This window comes from Biomphalaria glabrata, chromosome 16 (genome assembly GCF_947242115.1).
Source record: "Biomphalaria glabrata chromosome 16, xgBioGlab47.1, whole genome shotgun sequence".
Lineage (NCBI taxonomy): Eukaryota > Metazoa > Mollusca > Gastropoda > Planorbidae > Biomphalaria > Biomphalaria glabrata.
The window spans coordinates 16,104,981-16,127,315 of NC_074726.1; the positions used below are offsets into that span (position 1 = coordinate 16,104,981).

At 34.9% G+C, this 22,335-nt stretch overlaps 1 protein-coding gene across 11 annotated transcripts; it reads right to left on the reverse strand.

The window, feature by feature from the left end:
* Window positions 1-925: 925 nt before the first annotated feature.
* LOC106063414 (innexin unc-9-like) lies at window positions 926-21,688 on the reverse strand. 11 transcript variants are annotated; one of them, XM_056013519.1, is made up of 12 exons: window positions 21,614-21,678; window positions 20,524-20,600; window positions 19,161-19,247; window positions 18,681-18,741; window positions 18,012-18,207; window positions 12,757-12,894; window positions 12,463-12,648; window positions 11,008-11,031; window positions 9,602-9,763; window positions 8,826-8,963; window positions 7,453-7,574; window positions 926-5,556 (listed from the first exon to the last, which is right to left on the reverse strand). In XM_056013519.1, coding segments are annotated over exons 4-12 (1,245 nt in total). In that variant the 5' UTR covers window positions 18,683-18,741; window positions 19,161-19,247; window positions 20,524-20,600; window positions 21,614-21,678; the 3' UTR covers window positions 926-5,279. The 11 variants fall into 11 exon arrangements, 10 of the variants coding, with proteins under 10 accessions (XP_055869494.1, XP_055869492.1, XP_055869493.1 ...); XM_056013517.1 differs by having other exon boundaries at window positions 21,522-21,667; XM_056013518.1 differs by lacking the exon at window positions 21,614-21,678 and adding an exon at window positions 20,888-21,399.
* Window positions 21,689-22,335: the final 647 nt, after the last annotated feature.

Here is a 22,335-nt window from a genome sequence, read left to right on the forward strand (position 1 = left end):
TATCCATTCCACTCTGCCCTTATTAGTTGGGCCCATGTCACTTCTCTTCAGTCCAAAATCTGGTTGCAAATCATCTCCCCCCCCCCCCAAAAAAAAAAACAGCAACAACAATTATCATTTATTTTGAGAGCCCCAAAGTGTTCACCTGCACGCTTTGTCAAAAGTAACAACCTAGTGGTCAGAACACTAGAAACTGATGGACAAACTGGCAACAGAAAATTGGACATCGAACTAGTCACGGTCAAAGTTTATTCGCTACAAATAACACTTCACGGTGTATTTATATTTTTAAAAAAGGCAGATGCCACGAAGAAATAAAAGAATGCAATATATATATATATATATACAGTTCGTCCATCGTGGTTCGATGATGACCACTTTGTCATCCAGGGGGCTGAGGGTTTGCACTGGGGATTTAAGCCTCCTCATGTGGCTGGTAAGACCTATGTGAGCCCGGAATGTTCGGCCGCACACTAGGCAGGTTATTCCAGCTGGAGCTAGTGTCATTGGCCTTGCTTTTCTTCTCTGGCGTTTTTCTTCTGCCAGCGTTGTTCTCTTTTCCTCAGCAACCTGTGCGCCAGTTTTCACAGCGCTACGCCATGATGCTCTGTCATGTGCCTCTGTCTCCCAGGTGGCTGGGTCTATGCTGAACGTCTTCAGAGAAGCTTTGAGGGTGTCCCTGAAGCGCTTTCTTTGACCACCTTACGAGCGCTTTCCTTCGCTTAGTTGGCCATACAAGAGTCATTTAGGGATGCTGCGGTCTTCCATTCTGCAGACGTGTCCTCCCCATCGCAGCTGGGACTGTATCAGGATTGTGTGGATGTGGATCAAATCTTTATTTGAATGTCTCTGTACACTAGCAATATTTTTGTCCGATTTGTGGAGTCCAACAAAACAAGGGAAAAAAAGACACAAAATACATTGACAAGATACATTGACAGACTTTTATTATTTAAACCAAAAAGAAAAAAAGTTTTAATAAAGTCAAAGAAATCTGAGATTTCAACCAAGTCAAAGAAATGTAGAGAACACAAGAAATACAATTACAAAGAGATTCCCTTGAACTTTCTTTAGATATAAAAAAGACACTCACCATCTGAACATAATGCCAAGTTTAGGAATAAAACAGAAACTTGGGCCCACACACACAAATGAAAGAAAAAAAGAAAAGAAAAAGTTAAAATTAATTAATAACACTAGCACACAAAAGGTGGAACATATATTACTGCTAAAATAAAAATGTGAAAATTGATTAATGAGCTGAAAATTGTTTTATTTATTCACATTACCTAGATCATTTACAAATTACCTAAACAGAGTGTTCATTACCTAATAGACACTCATATTAAGTGAAAAGAAACAGGATTTATTTGTAAATTACCTAGGCAACCCAAATCCTACTACTAATCCTTATCCCTACCATACCCTTAACCCTAACTCTAACACTAATCCTAATCCCTAAAATAATCTCTAACAGTACAGAGGCCGTTAATGTGCACATTACCAGGTAAAATGCAAATGATGCACAATAACAAAGCAAGTCAGGTAATGTGCAGATTTACTAGGTAATCTACAGATTTAGAGATTTTGCACTCTAAAAGTAGCATATCTATAAAAACGCATCCTAAAAAAAATTATAAATAAATATTGTACATAATAAAAACATTCATTTATATATAAATATTGTACATTATAAGCACATTGTTTCAATTCAATTAATAATTCAATGAAATGTTTTGAAATAGAAACAGACTTAAGACAGCTTTGAAATGAGCACAACCAAAGGGACATAATAAGTAGGCTTACATCTTGAGCTGGAAACTAAGTATGACTTCTTCAACAACATTGAAATACTGCAGCACTATCCAATCATTAAGAGAGGTATTGACATATAGAATCATTCAACTATCAGGCATAGGCATGTAATGAACAATAAATATTCTTAGGTTTTACCAAAACCCAAATGACATAAAAATGACTATACAAAATATAAAAAAAGAAAAACCAACAAAGCCCACAAATTCAGTACTATAAACAAATCCTAGAATGGCTAGTTGCTCAAAGACTATGTATCATCCAATTCAATAAGAGCATTTCAAGATTTTCAATGCTACAATTCATACATTAATATTCCAAACAATGCTAAGTACTCATGGAATACAAGTGGATTTTGGAAGCTAAATAGGCTGCACTTGGATTACTTATTGGAAGGCTGATGACAAAACAACAGATTTATCTGATTTAGATGGATGTCAAATAGAATCATTCTAATCAATGGTATTGCACTTCTGATGAACAAAAATTGATACAATTTTTTATCTTAAGAGTTTATCTTTTAACACCATTTATGACTAGAAGAAATTACAGTGGTTAAAGATACACTCCAAAGTAAGATGTCAAGCCATATGTGTATAACCAGCAATGAGAAACTCCATTGCTATTTACAAACCATTAGAATCAAATCAAGTCAACCTAAATCCTTGTTCATCCTAATGAATATGTTATACAGTACACATATGTTTGAGTCATTAGATGCACAGAGACATTGAAATCAAGTTAGCACAAATAAAAAGAAGAGATTATAGAACTATAAATATCTAGAGAAATATAAAAATTATAATCATTGCAGGTTCTTCAAGAAAAAGATTTGCTGAAATGTACAACAAATAACAACAAAACTTTAAAAACTCCAATAAATGCTAAAAAATAAATAAAATATACATTATTTCAAAAACTATTATTTACAAACACATTACACTAAAGGCATAAACTGTTCATACATCACAATACAGGGCAAAAGCTAAAGAACAACACATTATCTAAAGCAATGTAAAGTGAAGAAATAAAGTCCTGCTTGTTTTAATATCATCTTAGCTTTAGGAATAAAAAAAAATGATCTTAGAATAACATTTAAGTTACTTAGTATTAATACCATGACCATGTTAACAAAAATAGGGAATGTTTAACATCAGTAAATGAATTAGTTGCCACACTGACTATATGTTGCCATGACAATAAGCAGTTGCCAAAGGTACTGTTGTCATGCCAGATCATATTGTCATGCAATAATGTCCTAAAGAAACATGGTCATCACATTCACCTCAGTCAATCAATTTTTCTCCTTGAAGTAGGGCATTTTGGCAACTCAGTTTTGGTGACTGACATTTTGGTGCTAAATATTGTAGATGTATACACATGTAAATACACCTTTCAAAACATTAATACATGTTGTTTTTTTGCAAGCACAATTCTAATCTAATAATGTATTTGACATCTTATAGTTCACAATATTTAAGTGAAACTTTTTCTAACTTATTTTCTTTTAAATAAAGGGACCTTTTTTGCATATATTCTTTTAAATATTTAGGCCCTAGTTTTCCCTTTTAAAATGTATAGTATAAAAGGTGTTTTATGAAACGTCCATAAAACTCCTCAAGCCAAAAGGGTCATGGTGAAAACAACAGCACCAACACATAATATGCTTTTTGTTTCTTTTGAATATTCCTTTGTCATTGTTTAGAATTCAAAATCTAAACTTAAAATGAAAGTGAATTATTTATTACAAACATATATAACAAAAAATGTGTTTTAAAAAAATATAGGCCATTATGTAGATACAATCTTATATATTTCAATGACATAGCAGCAGTATGTTACCACAGATTTGATGTAGCTTACGCTTACATTTAATATATACATATCAACATTTGCATATCTTTAGCAAGACAAAGTTGTGTGAAAAGTATAACTATATAAAGAAAGATGTAAAAGAGAGATTCAAATCTGAACATAATATCAGACACCAACAAATGCAGCAACTTTGTCAAGATCAAAATGGAATGTCTTTAGTCAATAAGACAATCTCTTTTTTTTTTTTAATTAAAAAAAAATAATATATATCTAAAAAAATGAATATGGCAAGGGTAAAAAATACCCTACAATTTTGTGTAAATAGCATGAGTAATCGTTTAAGGCATATGGTAAGCCAATATAGTCTTTTCAAAAGTCAATAAACTAATGCTGACAATGATTCTATCAAAAAGAAATAATAGGCAGACAAAGATATTAAAGGCACTGAGATTTGGGCTCTCAACAGAAAAACCAAAACTGCTTTTAATATGATGTGTTTGGAAAAAAACAAACACTTGCAGTTTTTACAGTAACTACCTTGTCAGTGTAATATTTTGTGTCTTAATTAAATGTTGTGCCAGAGTGTAGCAACACTTCAGATGGTATGAGTAAGGTCAGCAAGTCATCAGACATGACACAGACATATTCACACTCACACAAATATCTTCATTAAACTTCAACATTTATAAACATGTCTAAAAGCAAAGAGAAAAATGTGCACTATTAAAACAAGAAATCAACAAATGCATTCCTCTATGAAACAAAACATTTTTGTTCATGGTTCAAGGTTTGTTGACTAGTGGAAGGAACTATTAGTACCAATATCATTCGCTTTGTTATCAACAAACAATCAGTGTAATAATACTACTAAGGTCTTGTTCAATCCAATAAAGGCTAGATATCCCAGTTTTAGTTAGCTAGATGATATAAGATACACATTTTGCCACAATGTTTGCTCAAGCTCTCTTTTATGTTTTTTTAAAATTTAAAATAAAATTGAAAGTAGTTGGTATAGTATAGTTAAAGTAGAACATGGAAGACCTTTGACATTCATAAGTATGTATATAGTATAGTCTATTTATTGCATAATATCTTTATCATTTGACATTTTGAGGTAGGACAAACTAAGAAATTCACATGTAAACTGTAAAGTAGGGCCTTAGAGGAATAGGCTCTGGTAATTTGTTCCAATTAAGAGGCCTAAGATAGTTCTTCCCTCTAGTCCTGTAAGCATTCACAAACAGTATACAATGAGACAAGGAGAAATTAAAAAAAAAAGATGGAAACTTCTTTTTTTTCCCATCTGATATCTACAAAAAAGAAAATTACAATTTATGCTAATATTGTTGGTAATTCTTCTAGCCTACTGACATAGTTATGGGTATTCTGAAAGCTTATATTTTATGTATTATAGATGATGACAGATTTTTCAGATTTTTTTTTTACTGGCTTGCAGAAATGTGTACTAGACTGAAAATGTGACTTATTCTACTAAAGGAAAAAAATAAAAGGTTGTAGGAGACTCTCTAAACCTCGAATAAAGTAAAACAAAAAAATAAAATAAAAGGCCAATGTTTATATGTGCGACTATAAATCAAAGATGCTGGATACTTAGGATATCTAAACAATATCAAGTTTAAAAAGCTGGTTTAACCCTGGACTGCAGATCCATCCACAGATTTGGGCTTGCTGTTGGCAACAGAGAGTTTCTCCTTCAAGTTCTCTTGTCTGAAGTTTGACCACAATACTTTGATGAGGTCCATCAGAACTAGCTCACTGGAGTTGTTGCCTACAGACCGCAGAAGAAAGACACCATCATCACGAAGGTAATCATGCACAAACCTTTTGAACAATGTCTTCTCTTTCCTAGACTCCTCCTCACCTAATATCATCAGGTACTTGTCAATAAAATGTTCACGTCTTTTGCTATCAAAGAAAGAAAACAAAATACAAAATTGTTAATCATTTTAGTTTTTAGCAAATTTTGAGCTGCTGTAGTAAATTAATAATAATAATAATTTAATTTATAGAGGGCTTTTAACAAACATAATGACTCAAGGTGCTGTAATAATATTACAAACGTAACCATTAGAGTTAAAATGACAAGTCTTAATGTTCTCCTTGAATGTAGTGAAGCATGTAGTCTGTCTGAGATGAATGGGGAGTGAGTTCCAAACCTTTGGTCTAGCAACTGAAAAAGCCCGCAAATTGTAACTTTTGGGAGGAAACGTGGCAACAGCGTTGCATCCATGGATTGCAGAGCTATCTGAGGGATATATGGAGTGATCAGCTTGCTAAGGTACAAGGGCATTTCTTATTGTAGATGCCACCTTATAGTTAATTCTCGCTTTCACAGGAAACCAATGGAGTGTGCACAAGAGAGCAGTAGCAGAATCTCATCTTGTTTTTTGTAGGAATATTCATACAATGTTGTTCTGAATTCGCTGCAGCTTGTCATCTGGTATATATGCAAGCATGGCGTTACAGTAGTCAAGGCTGGAAAGTATGTATGCCACAGCTAGCTTTTTTGTTGACTCTGTTGTCTAATATGATCAGATTTGGACTAATCTGCACAGCTGCAGATAAAAACCCTTGCAGACCAGACAAATCTGTGGGTTGAAAGATAGTGTTGAGTCAAAGAAAACTCCAAGATTGCAAACTACATGAACAAAAGGAACCTCCTGGTAGTTTGTGATAAAAATCTGTGCTCTCAACTTTTGTGATGCTGTTTCGAGTGTGCCAATCTTAATTATTTCTGTCTTGTCTTCGCTCATCAGCATTCTCAACCATCCAATTGCTCACCCTTGCAATAGTACTACTGAATTGCTGCCAGATGCGACACCTCTGAGGGTACTGTGGAATCTTACAACTGTTAACAATTAGACAAACATTTCTTTGCAATGGTTTCTATGTAATTTTCAAATGTATACTATAAGGAGATTGGACCTTGGAATGTAAGTCACCATAAGAAAATGGAAGGGCTGAAATTATTAGACATTCCAAATACAAATATGGCCAAAACATTTTGTATTATTCTTTAAATGGCAACCAGGGTAAAGAAAACTTATTAAAATCATGCTTGTAGATGTCCACATTGGATTATTTTTGGATAACATTTCCAACATTGCAAGGAAATTCACTTTATTCAATAAAAACTTGTTGCTATGGTCATGAAATGCCATATTTTGCTTTGCTAGAAACAATGTGGTATTAAGTAACTTGTTCAAAATGTTACTCTATTTTTGTTTCTTATTGACACCAATGATAGCAATGACTGTCCAGTCATTTTTTTTAAAATTCTAAGTGCGACAGCCAAAAGTATTTTCCATTTTTCAAAGGTTAACAAATATTCTTCATATGTATTGTGATATTTTGGGAATATGGAAGAAGACTGTCATCATTTGATAAACACTGACAATAGTTTCTGCTCCTGATGTAACTATGTTTTTTAATAGCTTTGATGAAACAGTTTTTAAAATTAAAGCAATGTTCATCTCCATGCAGCTAATACAAAGCTGAAAGTACAGTTTAACATTTGCTGGTGATATAAGGTATAGTATAATATTTTAAACATTGTTTCAAACAAATTATTTGAAGCAGAAAACATTATAAGCACCATAGATCTATGCAATGCTAGTGCATAATCATATTAAGGTATCTAGCCACTGACAATTATTTTTTGAAAATTGCCTACTTTGCAAAAATGCATTTTTCCCTCTTGGGTGTCATCCCGTTCAGCCTACACCTCCCTAATGATGCCACTGGTTGAGGGACAGAATGCTTCTCATTGTTAAATTAATTACCATCTTAGCAGCTATGTACCTGAAGAGTGTGTCATAGGTCCACTTCCAAAAGTTGACCAATGAAGCAATCCCAAGGAAGAAGAGCCAAAACCATGTGACAGCAAAAATTTTCTCAATGAACAAATTGATGCTCAAAACACACTGAAACAATGAAACAAAACAAACTCAAGCTTACATTAGTTGGCAAGAGCAAGCTAGAAACAAGAACATAAATAAACACTTTAAAAAAAAAGATATATCAAGTGTAATTGTGTCAATTATTTTGGATGAATCATGTAATTAAATTTGTAATAGATCTAGACTAACAATAATATATCTTTTGGGGAAAAAAAGGAGGAGGGGAGAATGGGGTATCTGGGTGAATGTTACCATGATGGCTTTTTAAATACATTAAAAAAAAAAAAAGTTGCATGTCTTGAATTAGAACTCAAGGGCTTGAGACTCCTCAAGGGGACTCATTCAACATGTACCACCTCAAGGGGACTCATTCAACATGTACCACCTCAAGGGGACTCATTCAACATGTACCACCTCAAGGGGACTCATTCAACATGTACCACCTCAAGGGGACTCATTCAACATGTACCACCTCAAGGGGACTCATTCAACATGTACCACCTCAAGGGGACTCATTCAACATGTACCACCTCAAGGGGACTCATTCAACATGTACTACCTCAAGGGCACTCATTCAACATGTACCACCTCAAGGGGACTCATTCAACATGTACCACCTCAAGGGGACTCATTCAACATGTACCACCTCAAGGGAACTCATTCAACATGTACCACCTCAAGGGGACTCATTCAACATGTACCACCTCAAGGGGACTCATTCAACATGTACCACCTCAAGGGGACTCATTCAACATGTACCACCTCAAGGGGACTCATTCAACATGTACCACCTCAAGGGGACTCATTCAACATGTACTACCTCAAGGGCACTCATTCAACATGTACCACCTCAAGGGGACTCATTCAACATGTACCACCTCAAGGGGACTCATTCAACATGTACCACCTCAAGGGGACTCATTCAACATGTACCACCTCAAGGGGACTCATTCAACATGTACCACCTCAAGGGGACTCATTCAACATGTACCACCTCAAGGGGACTCATTCAACATGTACCACGATAACTGTTACAAACAATTTCTTACGAATAGAAATTAACTAATTGGTTAATTTTTTTTTTATTGATTCTTCTTTGTCAGGTACAAGAAATAATTGTGCAAAAAATAAACTTGATCCAAGATCAGATGTGAGAGAAATAATGTGTACAAATTTTTTAACAGGCATACAGAGTGAGTTGATAGAAGCTTTGTAAAGAAAACTCAAATATATAAAGTAAATAAAAGTGAACTCGTGAGCACAATCCTGGTGTACCTGAAGAGAAAAGTCCTGTACATTCTGTAGCTGCCGAATCTCAAAATCACACATGACCACTCTAGGGAAGTGGTCAATATCCACCCATTTGCCATTTAAGTGTCTCATGACATCAAATCCATAAGTCCAGTAGTTAAACTAATAAAGACAAAATGAAACAAGTTTCTGTAAGAGACCACAGAAGAAAAACAAGGAGTATGGCCCAAACATGTGACGACTTTTTGGGTTCTAAGAAAAGAAAAATTGATTTCAGAAGCAAAGAAACTTACATCAACATCATTGATGGGACTATATTCATCTTCTTACTATTAGGCAATGCTTAGATAGTAGATATCTATCTATAGCTAAAGAATTTTTTGTAAATGTACATAATGTAAAATACAAGTTAAAGTGAAAATAACTAGAACAATTAAGGCTTAAAAAAACTTGATTCAAAGAATGAAATCACATTTAGAAAATATTTTAAATTATTTACTTTACCATTTCATATAACTAGTTGTTTTCATTTTTACATCTTTAACAATTTGGCTCAACAAAATTTGAAGATATTGGAACATGCTGCTGGTGTAAAAGTAAAAAACTATTTTAGCTACGCTGACAAAAAGACTTCCCAACTGCACATTACATCATATCGCTCCATAAAGATCAAAATGTGAAGCTTATGGTCACACCAACACACTCTCTACTATGCATACTTAGAACTTCTAAAGTAAGCAGCTTAAACAAGAATGATTAATAAACTAGTTAATGTAACAATTATTCAAGCATGTCCAAACCTTTAGGAAGGAAGACAAGAGAAGAAACTGGGAGATGACATTGAGCACATTGAGTAGCTTGATGAACAGAAACAGCCCAGTCAGATAGGTCCCCTGCCTTTTTCCAAAGGCAAAACAAAGCACACTAGACATCTTCTCTTTCACCCTGACAACAACATTGTACTGAAATACACAGGAAAAGTTTAGTCAGAGAATGCAATCATGTCAGCTTTTAATAAATTGACGACATAAAGAGACATGGTAACTTATAATTAAAGCTGACATTGTAGCTAAAAACCTTGTCACATCAAACAGGAGTTTGTGGACACTGTAGAGCAGACAGTTACATTGGGTATCTGCTGAGCAAAGTAATGCTAAGTCAATGTGCTGACTCTAAAGACATAAAGTTACCCATAACAAACTGTATTTTCTTGTAATTAATGGAGGCATTTTTAAATAGCTACTTCCCAATTAACTTAATTTATATATTTACTATGAATGATGTAATGCTATGTGGTTCCTTATGTAGCTTAGTCAAATTGTCTCTTTAAATCTAGCAAGTACTTATATAACATAAGCCTACCAGCCTATCAAAATTCATTAAAAGCAAGTAAAGTATAGCTTAGTGATATTTCATTGACAGATTGGAACACAGACTACAGTATCTAAATGTTGAAAATCAAAAATTTATCTAAAATGATTTGAAAATATTGTTAGTATCTAGATCTGTTAGCAAGTCCTAATTGTAATTTAAAAAATTACAAGTTTAAACTTTTTATTGAACTCTATTAATTAGTGAAAATAAAAACTTCATTAAAAGGAATACACATAATATATACTAGTTTATTAAGAATTTGTTAATAATATTATTTTTTATATACAATATCACTCTGTCACCCAGGTAATGAAAAGCCATAACAGTGACAAAATCTGTTCAGACTGAATGCAGATACATGGTATTTTGAATATTCTGAGATTTCTTTGTTTTGTTTTTTCAATAGATTATTTTTTTTTAAATCAAACCTTTGGATTTAATGATGTAAAACATTGACTCCAGTAATCATTTTAACATCTATGTATTTCTTGTCAAAGTTCTGTTGCAGGTTGAGAAAACAAATCCCTCCCAGCAACCCAAACACCAAGAAAACAGGGACATTTTTTTTTCTATATCTGGCTGCTGAAATGGTTTAAATATTTGCAAATGGATCCGTTGGATTTTATTTTGGGAAAGGGGGGGGGGTAAATTGATTTTCTACTTGGAAAACAACCTGTTTATTTGTATTAAAAAAAAAAAAACACGCCAAAAAAAAAAAAGCATATTAGTTGTATAAAAAAAAGAGTTATTAAATCAAAAAGCCAGACATTTATTGTCAGCACAAACTATTTCTCATATATAAGCTATGAAAACATTAAGTTGAAATACATACAGCTGAGGATCTGAAAGAGCTGCACTACATGGTGGGGGGAGACCAAAATAAAAATGTCTACATTAAATGCTTTCACTTGGGATCAACTGGTAAGAGTTGACAATAATTTCAAAATAGATTCATTTCTCCTTCCCAATTGTGCCTATTTTTTATTATTATTAATTAAAACATGTATTTCAATTTTACTAAAGATCCTTTGCACATTTATACTCATCTAGTCTTTACTCTTAATGTTTCTGGTTTCACTTATCCAGTTTAGGTAATCAATCCATCCTGTACCAAAAACTCATTTTAAAACATTAAAAAAAGAAAGAAAAATAATAGAAAAGTCATGTCACTGCCTACAGAAGTGGCTTTTGGTATTTAAAAATTTAAGATTGATTGAGTGTACTATTAAAGAGCCAAGCACGGTAGTTTTAAGGTTGGTATAGGGAAATATGCTAACATTTCTATTTATCCAGGTAGCAAGTGATTCAAATGGCAGTGTTTCTACCAAAACTAGACAGGGAGGAGTATCAATTCTGGCAGGTCATCTCACAAATAAGATAAAGGGACATAAGCTAAATATATTTAAAAAACTGGCCATGAGAGAAAGACTAACTGATTAGGAGTTTTACCTTGACTAAAAGTTGGTATCCTTTCCTTTATAAAAGATAATAATTTATTTTCATAGTACTACTGTCACATCATGGTTTGTGACATGAATTAGTGGGAATCACAAAGTATAACTTTTTGTTGTGTTTCATGTGAAAGTGAAACCTAATTGAGAATTCTGGGAGTTAACCACATGGTTAGAGCAGCAGTAGTTGCCATGTTCTTGAAGCATATGGATGTGTAATACTGTGAGTGGTAATAAGTAGTTACCATGATTTTGAAATGAGAGGACGCATAAAAATGTAATCTAGCAAGTATAAACAGATGTGTGCTTATTGTGCTTTATATATTATAGGATTATTATTGGAGAATTTCTTGTATTCATTGATGGCTGGACTTGCCAATATGTTAATATTTTATATTTTATGTCAAATGTCATCTGCTAATTCAGGCTTCCATTTCTGAATCTCCATGTTTGTTGTGCTATTACAACTGCAGAACTCATTTAGTAACCATACGCGACAATAAATAATACAACAGTACTAAGTGAATGAAAATATTGTAATTACTGTGCAGCTGACACTCTTTCATGCACAATCAAATGTCACCTATTAGCAGTGACAACTACTTACATAATTGTGTGTGGGTAATCAGTTCAATACTTGATAGTGAATCTATTATACATATATGACAAAAGAATCAATGAGAAAGACTACATCTCATCTTAAAACCACCAAATACAAAGGAAATAAAATAAAATTGAGAATAGGAAGCTACAATAAATTGTTTTGGGGGAAGTCTTCACTCTTGAGAGTTAACAACCACCTGACATATATCATGATAAAATGAACCAATGACTACCTTATATACTCTGTAACTCTTCAGCCACTTGTGCATAAAGAAAGAAATGTCAGAAATCTTCTTCTCCCTACTGTCTGGTGGAGACATCACCACCTCATCGGCCATGTTGACAATTTTCTGAACATTGATGCCAGAGTAGGAGCGCAGTTCTTTCCATAGCATGTTGGGAAATTTAAACAAAAAACACTGCCAAGAAGACAAAAAACAAAACATTTTTACATCATGTGTATTTCCCTTTCCCCAACAACCACACAAACAAATGAAGACTTGAAACATTTAGTCTACTTCCACAACCTGTATAAGGAATACAGCAACAACCCATCTATAGAAACTTATGTCTCTTTTCATTCTTTCAGCTTTGTCTCTAGGAACTTCCTCCGTCATTGGGATATAGTACATCTGGGAAATCCAGCATATATTTTCTGCATAAGCCTAAAAGAAAAAAAAAAAAGAGATGAATTAAAATTTTAATATATCTCAAAGACACACAAAAACATTAGTTAGTTTTTTTTTAAATAAATATCAATAATTAAGAGATTTCCTAGATTAATTTTTTAAATTTCATGAAAAACAAACATACAAATATGATCTATTCTTAAATTTTCCAAACATAACATGCAAGCATCAAAAGAGCTTGAGGATGGGCTCATGACACCCTCGTTAACCGTAGGCCACAGAAACAGATGACCTTTACATCATCTGCCCTATAGACCACAAGGTCTGAAAGGGGAACTTTACTTTACTTTTTACTTTCAATGTCACAAAGAAACCTAATGATCAATTTATCAAATACTTTTGAAGAAGAGGCTTTAATGGGCAGACAATCAATGTATTAGACAATAGTTTTAATTAATATGTAAAATGGCTAGACACAACACTGTTACCTATCAAAATAGATAAAATGTCTGTAAATAGTTCATTTTGTCCCAATGAAAATTTCATATGTGTCACATCTGCCAGCTAAATATACTTCTGAATTTAACACTTAGCAAATAGAAGCCAAAAAATGGCTCATATACATTGTTAGAGGAAAGTTTGGTTGGAAACAAAAATGGTATCAATGCTGTGTAATACAAATCAATGTTATGAATGCTGTGTAATACAAATCAATGTTATGAATGCTGTGTAATACAAATCAATGTTATGAATGCTGTGTAATACAAATCAATGTTATGAATGCGGTGTAATACAAATCAATGTTATGAATGCTGTGTAATACAAATCAATGTTATGAATGCGGTGTAATACAAATCAATGTTATGAATGCTGTGTAATACAAATCAATGTTATGAATGCTGTGTAATACAGATCAATATTATGAATGCTGTGTAATACAAATCAAACTCTTAAGTAAAAGGAAAATTTCAAGGAAATGAAAAGAAAAGAATGGTTGTAACATGGCTGGAAATGAATCTGATATAGTTGACAAAAAGGAAATAAAATCACAATGTAATGAAAAAGATAAAACTTTTTCTTCTTTCAATATGAAATTATTGTAAATGTTTCCCAATAAAAAAAACAACAACATGTAAATAAGCTTAAACCATTGCATTCCTGCTGATCAGTTTCATGTAAGATATACTAATAAACACTAGTAATTTACTAGAAAGGTCAACAATGTATAGTGCTGTGTATTTATTTTCAAAGTTATATTTTTTTGTCTAAAAAAAAAAAAAGTTTGAGAAGTTTGTTGAAGTTTTGTCCAGATCAGTACTAAGAAGTTAATACGTTAATACACCAACAACTGTTTAGTTGAAATAGCTGTCTGAAGTTATAAATCAAAGACCGAATATCAGCAATGGTCTAATCTCAAATACAGGGCATTTCATTATTTTTTCTTCCTTATACTCAAAATCAGCACAGAGAATATTTATGATTTATAAAATTACATGACTCTCCTTTTTTCTTTAACAATATGTTAATAACAATAAATTTTTTCTTAATGGTCAATGTATAGCCACACCACTGTTGTTGCCAATGGGTTTTAGTTGTGAGTTGTGTGTAGCATAATGTGGAGGACTGACAATTAAAGGCTAACTATGATTTTCTATAACACAAGCTAATAATGCCTACAGCTTACATCTGCTAAGAAATTATAAAAGCTTCAATTGCAATTTACTAGTTGCATCTACAATAGTTTTTTTTTACAAATACCAACTACAATGGTTTTTTTCAAATACCATTTTTATTTACTATCATAAGAGCCAAGTCTAATACTGCTTTAAATTTATTGATTCTTATTGGAAATTTCCGGAGTCTATTCTTTTCTCAATTAAAAAACAACATTCTACAAAACTACAAACTACAAAAAACTATTTAAAAAAAATACACAACACATAGAGAAGTTCATTTAGTGACTACACACAGTTATTTTCATCTTTTTCACATTCCCTAGTCAACAATTTACATTTCTAAGACATTTGTAGAATGCAATACATATGCATTTAATTGTGATCTTAAAAACAAGATAATATTGTTATAAACCTGGTGGTGGCACAGATGGGGGTAGTGGTGTGAGTGTAGTCAGCCGACGCAAATCACCCCAGGCCAGCGGTCAACCGTGATGAGTTACGATGGTCAGCCGAGTCAAGTGTCAACAGGACGGTTCGGGAAGGATCGCCATCGTGAACAGAGCTCAGGAGCGTCACGAGGAATGTAGTCATGTGATGAAGCTAGAAAGGTCGAGCGATGTTCTGTTCGGTTCAAGAAGGCCAGTAGGGACCCTATATAAAGAGCGGAGGTGTCGCAGTCAGTGTGGTTCACGACAGGGGCTCAGAACACGGTCAACTACAGCACAGTTCAACGGTGTGGTTCTGTATGGAGCATTATGACGGTTCAGTGCGGAGTACTGACAAGTACAGTTGAGACGACTGGTGTCTTGATCTTGGTCTGCGATCGAGTCCGACACAAAGAGCCTAGTGTGTGAAGTCAGTCCTGGACTGTTGAACCCAGTGAAAGCCCGGAACGAGACGGAGAGGCCAGTGCAAGAGTTGATACGGCGGAACGGTGTTACCGGAGAGATATTTGTACAGTGTACATGTTGCCAATTGTACAGTATTGGCTGTTATATATTCAACTATTAAAGTGTTACGTTACTTTGGAGCCCTGAGTTGTCAAGTTCTTTACGTTGGTGGTGTATGGTGCAATTTGCAGAGAGCCTGCATAGTGAGATTCATAACAACTGGTGTCAGAAGTGGGATCGGATCAGAATCGGATTGGATTGGATCTACTATGGCTCGTCTGAAGCTGCTGTACGAACTTGAATTTATAGAACTGAGGCAGGAACTGCGTGAACGAGGGATGAAGAATGGTGGAAAGAAGGAAACTTTACAAGCACGCCTCAGAGAAGACATTGTGGGAAAAGGGGAAGATCCGGACACATATCTGTTCGAAATTAAACCAACTTTAAGAGAGCTCTTGCACCAACAGCTAGATGACTGGAAGGAAGAGTTGCGGGCTATGAATATGACATGGAAGAAGTCCAACGAAGAGACCTGTACCAAGCTTGAAAAAATGTGTATCTCAGTGAAGGAAGTGATGAGCCCCATGGTGAAAACGATGGACATGGTAGAAGAAACCCTGTGCGACCAAAGAGACTTGAAAGATAAAGGAGCTGCGCCATAATTAAACAATGATCTACTACCACCCAAAGCTTTGAAGAAATATGCAGTGACAACGGTAATGCTGATGAAGGTGGTGCAGCCTGTGAATCCGAAAACAAAGAGTACAGACCTGTGGAGCCAAAAGAGACAGATGAAGAGACAATGGAAGCTGCCCATAGTTCGAACAAATCTTGTGCTGAAGCTTTACCTGATATGAGGACCTCAAACAGCAAGACAGATCAAGAGAACGCTGAATCTGCCTACAAGCCTGTTGCTGAGGGACGTTTACATGATGAAAGCTACCAGTGAGGCTTGGACCCTACAGACGTTCGTCCAGGTGCGAAGCTCAGCAAGAGAAGTCCTGATGGTGACCATAAGAGCCCAATGAAATCTGACGAAGCTGTTGATGGACATTTGCAAGCTGAGAGATACCAGCCAGGTCCGGGCCCAACAGACGTTGGTCCAGCTGCCAAGACTGGAGATGAAAGTCCTGATGGTGGTGAAAAAAATCCAAGGAAACATGACGTTGAAGTTAATGGACATTTGCACAATGAAAGTCATTGACAAGATCTGAAACCAACAGGCGAATGGCCCGATACTGAGACGAGAGAGAGAGGTCATGATGATGATGAAGAAAGCCGAATGGAGCCTGAGGCCGAAGATGAAGTGGAGTGTTACCAACCTGCCCCAGGGGCATGTCCTCCAGACACGGCTGGAGATGATGACTTGTCCCACCATTCCCTGTCCTGTGGATCTGAAACCCATCCCAGTCCTTCTCCGCAAAGCCCTATGAAGTCACCTCTTTGGCCAATGATCTTGGTATCCCCAGCCCTTACATCCTATACCTCTCGATGTGCCAAGCGGCTGCCCTCAATATCGAAGGACAAGAGAACGATGCGGCCACGACATCACTGCAGCCACATGAAGACCAACTGGCGGAGAAGAAGAAGGCTACTTTTGTTGAATACAACATGGATGACGATACAACCACGACATCACTGAAGCGAAATGAAGACCAACTGGCGGAGAAGAAGAAGAAGGCGATTTTTGCTGAGTGCAACATGGATGACGAAGCGATCACGACTTCGATACAACCAGATGAAGGCTAACTGGAGGAGAAGAAAACGTTTTCTGAATTCAACGTGGATGGCGATGAAAGCACGAAGGCGAAGCAAACAGGTGAAGGCCAATTGGAGGAGAAGAAGGAAGTGACCATTGCTAACTGCAACATGGATGGCTCCGTCAAGCACAACAGGCAAGCCAACTGCCACCGATCGACCCCCGCCTGCAGCGACGAAACTTTACCGCCAATGTCATGAGGTTAATTCTGTCCGGGACGGACAGATCTAAGGAGGGGGCAGTGTGATAAACCTGGTGGTGGCACAGATGAGGGTAGTGGTGTGAGTGTAGTCAGCCGACGCAAATCGCCCCAGGCCAGCACTAGACGAGCGGTCAACCGTGACGAGTTACGACGGTCAGCCGAGTCGAGTGTCAACAGAACGGTTCGGGAAGGATCGCCGTCGTGAACAGAGCTCAGGAGCGTCACGAGTCCGACACAAAGAGCCTAGTGTGTGAAGTCAGTCCTGGACTGTTGAACCCAGTGAAAGCCCGGAACGAGACGGAGAGGCCAGTGCAAGAGTTGATACGGCGGAACAGTGTTACCGGAGAGATATTTGTACAGTGTACGTGTTGCCAATTGTACAGTATTGGCTGTTATTTATTCAACTATTAAAGTGTTACGTTACTTTGGAGCCCTGAGTTGTCAAGTTCTTTACGTTGGTGGTGTATGGTGTAGTTTGCAGAGAGCCTGCATAGTGAGATTCGTAACAATATCTATTTCTAATAATAATTCAAATATATATGTACATATATGAAACATTTATGAATCTATAGTGTATAGAGTTCTATATTAATTTTTTTATGCAACTCTCTTAATTCCAATCTTACTGTATGGTGCCCTGGGAACTCTGCAGGCACCCAACAGTGAATAGGGTCGCCAACATACTGGTTCATGCCAATCAGGGCAGCAAAAGCAGCAAATAAGGCTACAGTTCCAAAGTGATGTAATTGGTCAATGCCATCATCATCACGAGCACCTCTGGACAATGTGATTTTGGACAAGGCCTCTAGCATAGATGACCACCTGTCAATATAGTTTTAAAACAAAATGGCTATTACTTAAAGAGTGCTAATGTGAATACAGAAATTATGTGTAAATTTAAAATAACATTAAATCTTTTGATAACTGTCAAGTTGGATACATTCAAGTGAATGTCAATTATTCTAAGAAATTTTGTGTAAATTTTGCTAATGCCAGTCAAATGTCACACCCCATGCCATTACTGTTTCATTTTGTTGTTGCTTGTTCAGCATATATTTGTGTGCTTTGAAAATACAAATAAAAGAAAATAAATTAATTTTAAAAAGCTATCCATCAAGATTGAATAGTGCAAACAAAATTGATAACCAATACTATAAAAAGGGGTCAGTCAAGCCTACCATTCACTGAAAATTTCCAAATTCAATTTTTCTAAAAGGTGATGTTGCTAAATATGGTAGTGAGGAACAAACAAGAAAAATGATTTAACTCCCTAGCTTTTATCAAATAGTACTTACATCTTAAGAAATTAGAAGATCTATGAAAAGTCACAGCCAAAACAAAAATTGCTTCATCCACCTAGAAATAGAAAACAAATTGAAAGGTTCTATGGTACAACTACAATGGTGGAGACTTCAATTAAAAAAGACACTTGATAGTAAAGTGTACCACTGTGTTGCACAAGTACTGGTTTATGTGAGGTATATAGACTAAACAATAGTGATTTATTAAATGAGCTTCTCTTTTGAAATGGCTATTACAGCACGGGATGTATTTGACAAAGTTGGTTCATTTCTGGGAAAGTATAAAATCTCTAGGAAAAATGTGTGTGATGTCTGCACAGATAATGGATAATCTCAGTAAACATGTCAGCTATTCTCCTGTCAACAGCCTTCTTTCCCCAATGCACTCCCACTAAAAAAAAAGAGAGGATTTTCTTGCAAGTAGATGTTGAACTTGGTCATAAAAATTACATATTGAGACTAAAGGCTACACACTGGGTAAAGGATATAGAGTAAAGCTGCCTTATCAAGCAAATTAAGCTGAATGGCATTTGAATTGTTGTAGCTTCGTATTGGCTAGACCTAAAAAAAAAAATGAAAACCTCTATAAACTCATCATCCATTGGTCAATAAAATTAGATATGTTGATAAGTTTCAACACGCATAGTTAAAATAAAATATGATGTCAAGAGGGGTGGGATAGGTATGACATAGTGTAAATCGCATCAAACAAATTTTTTTTCCCTGAAGATATCAAACGCCTTGTACACCATATCAGACAAAATGCATTAAAAAAAAATTTTTAATCATCTAATTCTTTCATTTTAGGTATTTTCTAGTCAAGCAAGAGGTGAACGTCCATGTGCAAAAGAAAACAAAAAAAAACTAATTGTCATACACATGTCACAGTGATAATTCAAAATGTAGGCAAAGTCAATGCTATAGAGATAGTAATGGCAGAGGTGAGCATACTAAATATAATTTTTTTAGGGGGAAAGGGAAGTAATTATGCAAAAAAGAATAATTGTTTGTTAATTTATACAAAAAAATTCATTATTTGTCAAAATAATATTTAAGAAGTATGTATTAAGAAATTGTGTATGTTTTGTTGTCTTATAGATACTAAAACTTTACTGATTACGTTTATTTTTGCTTGGAACATTAAAGGAAACATTGCATAAAAATACATGAATACTGTAAAAAAAATTTTGTTCGATATTGTAGCATTTTCTAAAATGGTAAATCTTTATCGCAAACCCCCTATAGCTCTGAATAGGTTTAATGGAAAGAAAGGAAAGTGTAATATACATGTTCTCCTTTCAATCCTGAAGCCAAATATGTAGGTCTTGCTTGGCTAATGCATCATAGGGCTATACAAAAGCCTTCGTACAGGAAGCACATCCATTTATGTGTATGAGGTCTGAAAAGGACACTTTCATACCAGTGTACTTTACGGCCTAGTAGAAAAATGATCTTGCATAGGAAAACAAAACTAAATGTGTTAAAAATTAGAAAAATTCAGTGTGCACCATACTGCCATACACAGTATTTCTGTTTAACCATCAAACTAAAGATTCTTGATAAAAATGCGGTGAGATGTACGATATGGGAAACAAAAGTGGGGTGCTCAATAAGGCAGCTTTACTCTAGAAATTAGATCAGCATATTAAAAAGGTGCTAAATCACTGATCTAGTTTTGTCTATATTATAAAATGACTCCTAATTCGGAGTCATTTTTTTCCCACATTCTCATTCTGACTTCTCATGATTGTCCTTTTTTTCATCTTGTCAACTTTTCTTTTGTATCATGAAAATGCAGTTAGAAATGATAAATTATTGTTATTTATAGTTAACTTACAGCTGGTATTTTTTTCATAATATAGACCTATATATATCTTGAGCCCTCTATATCTCTGGTCACCAAAAGCTCATAGCCTAAAGATAAAAATATACATTAAATTTTTTTAAGAATCTTCAAATAAGCCTTAATAAGAGTGCCTAATAATTCAATAAGGCTAATTTGTTGGGCCTTGGTTGTCAAAAAGTACCCAAGCATAAATAATTTACCATGCCTAAATGAGTCTGGTATGAATGTACATACATTTTGTTTTTTCTATAGTTATAATGTTGGTGTAATACACAAATTGTAATTTCCTTACACGACAATAAATATTATTACTATTATTATTACTGTTAATAGAATGTGTATATATAAAAATCACCCTTTGGCGGCTTTGGGGCAGAATTTTGTGATTTTACCATTGTTTCTGTGGTAATAAAATCATTAAATAGAAACTATCTGATATAAACATTTTGCATGTAAATTATGAGTGAGTCTGGTGACCGGTGTGAATGATTATTTTTGGTTTTGTATAATTATAATTATGGACTAAACTCTACAACTCTAGAGATAGATATACTCAGCCTCATAGAATCTAGTCGTCTAGATTCACTTAAGGCAAGTTAAGCCCGCACAGTTTAGGCAGTTTAGGCACTTTTACACTTTACGACTTTAGTCCTTTTTAGATTTTAGGGACTTTTAACTAAATTAGACTTTTCACTTTAGAGTCTGATGTCTGGAAATTAATAATATAAAAATAATAAATATTACTTATTAGATCTAGAATCTAGTCAATGTCATTAAAATGATTAACTTAAGTGTCTTAAGTTAAGTCATTACTGATAGTGATAAGCCAATTTATATAGTCTAATTGCTCTAACTCTAATCATAATCATTCGATAGTAGTGACATAGGACATAGATCTAGTAGATATAGGTGACTAGTGACGACTAGTCTGACCATCATTGACCATGGTCTGACACTCATCATAATTTCATATATAGATCTAGACTTACAATTAATTTAAATTAGATCTAGATCTAGATTCTATCTCGATATCTATTGACTTAATTTAACATTTGTGACTTGTCGAAACAAACAAACAAACATCCAATCGTAGCCACAACATTGCTGCTGAAGTTTGGAAAAGTTTGTCAAAGTTTTGCTATTTGATTTCGCCGAGGTCTGAATCCGTTCTATAAATAGAATATCAACTGTCATGGTGACTTTTTTTTTCTCCCCCTTCCCTCCCCCCTCATGTCTCCACTGACATCTCATGTCCTAACACCAGTTGAATGTAAAGTAGGCAAGGAAAGACGATCTGAATTTTGGGCACGGCTGGTTCACCAGTACCAAAGTCCAATGCAAGCGTACGTTTAGATGTAGATCAACACATCAGTACTCAAGTAAAGGAGTCTTAACAGTGTTTTTTTTTTATCATTAAAACCCTTATTTAATAAAGGCGGCCTATTAAAAATTAATTAATCTATGCAGATTATAAAGTGTTACATTATACCAAACATTGATCTAGATATAGGCTTAAATGGCTGTCTGTTTATGCGGTATTCGCGCCATTCACTGTCGTTTGATCGCCTCAATATTATGATCCCGGGTTCAAACCTATTTTGTCCGCTGCCTCTGCCACCCCCCGTCATCCTATTTATTCTAGATTTATACGTAACAATCTAGACGAAACGCCCTCAGTAAAGGAGCTGAGCATTGCCATTGACATGCTTGCACATGGGAAAACACCCGGAGGAGATGGCATTCCTGCTGAAGTAATTCAGGCTGGAAAACATGCCCTAATCAAACCACTCCATGAACTGCTAA

Coding starts and splice junctions, on each gene's coding strand:
- LOC106063414 (XM_056013513.1), bottom strand. Junction 12,895..18,011: donor AGTTCCCAGGGCACCATACA/GTAAGATTGGAA, acceptor TTTTTCTTTTAG/GCTTATGCAGAAAATATATG. Junction 9,764..11,007: donor GCTCTTTCAGATCCTCAGCT/GTATGTATTTCA, acceptor TGTGTATTTCAG/TACAATGTTGTTGTCAGGGT.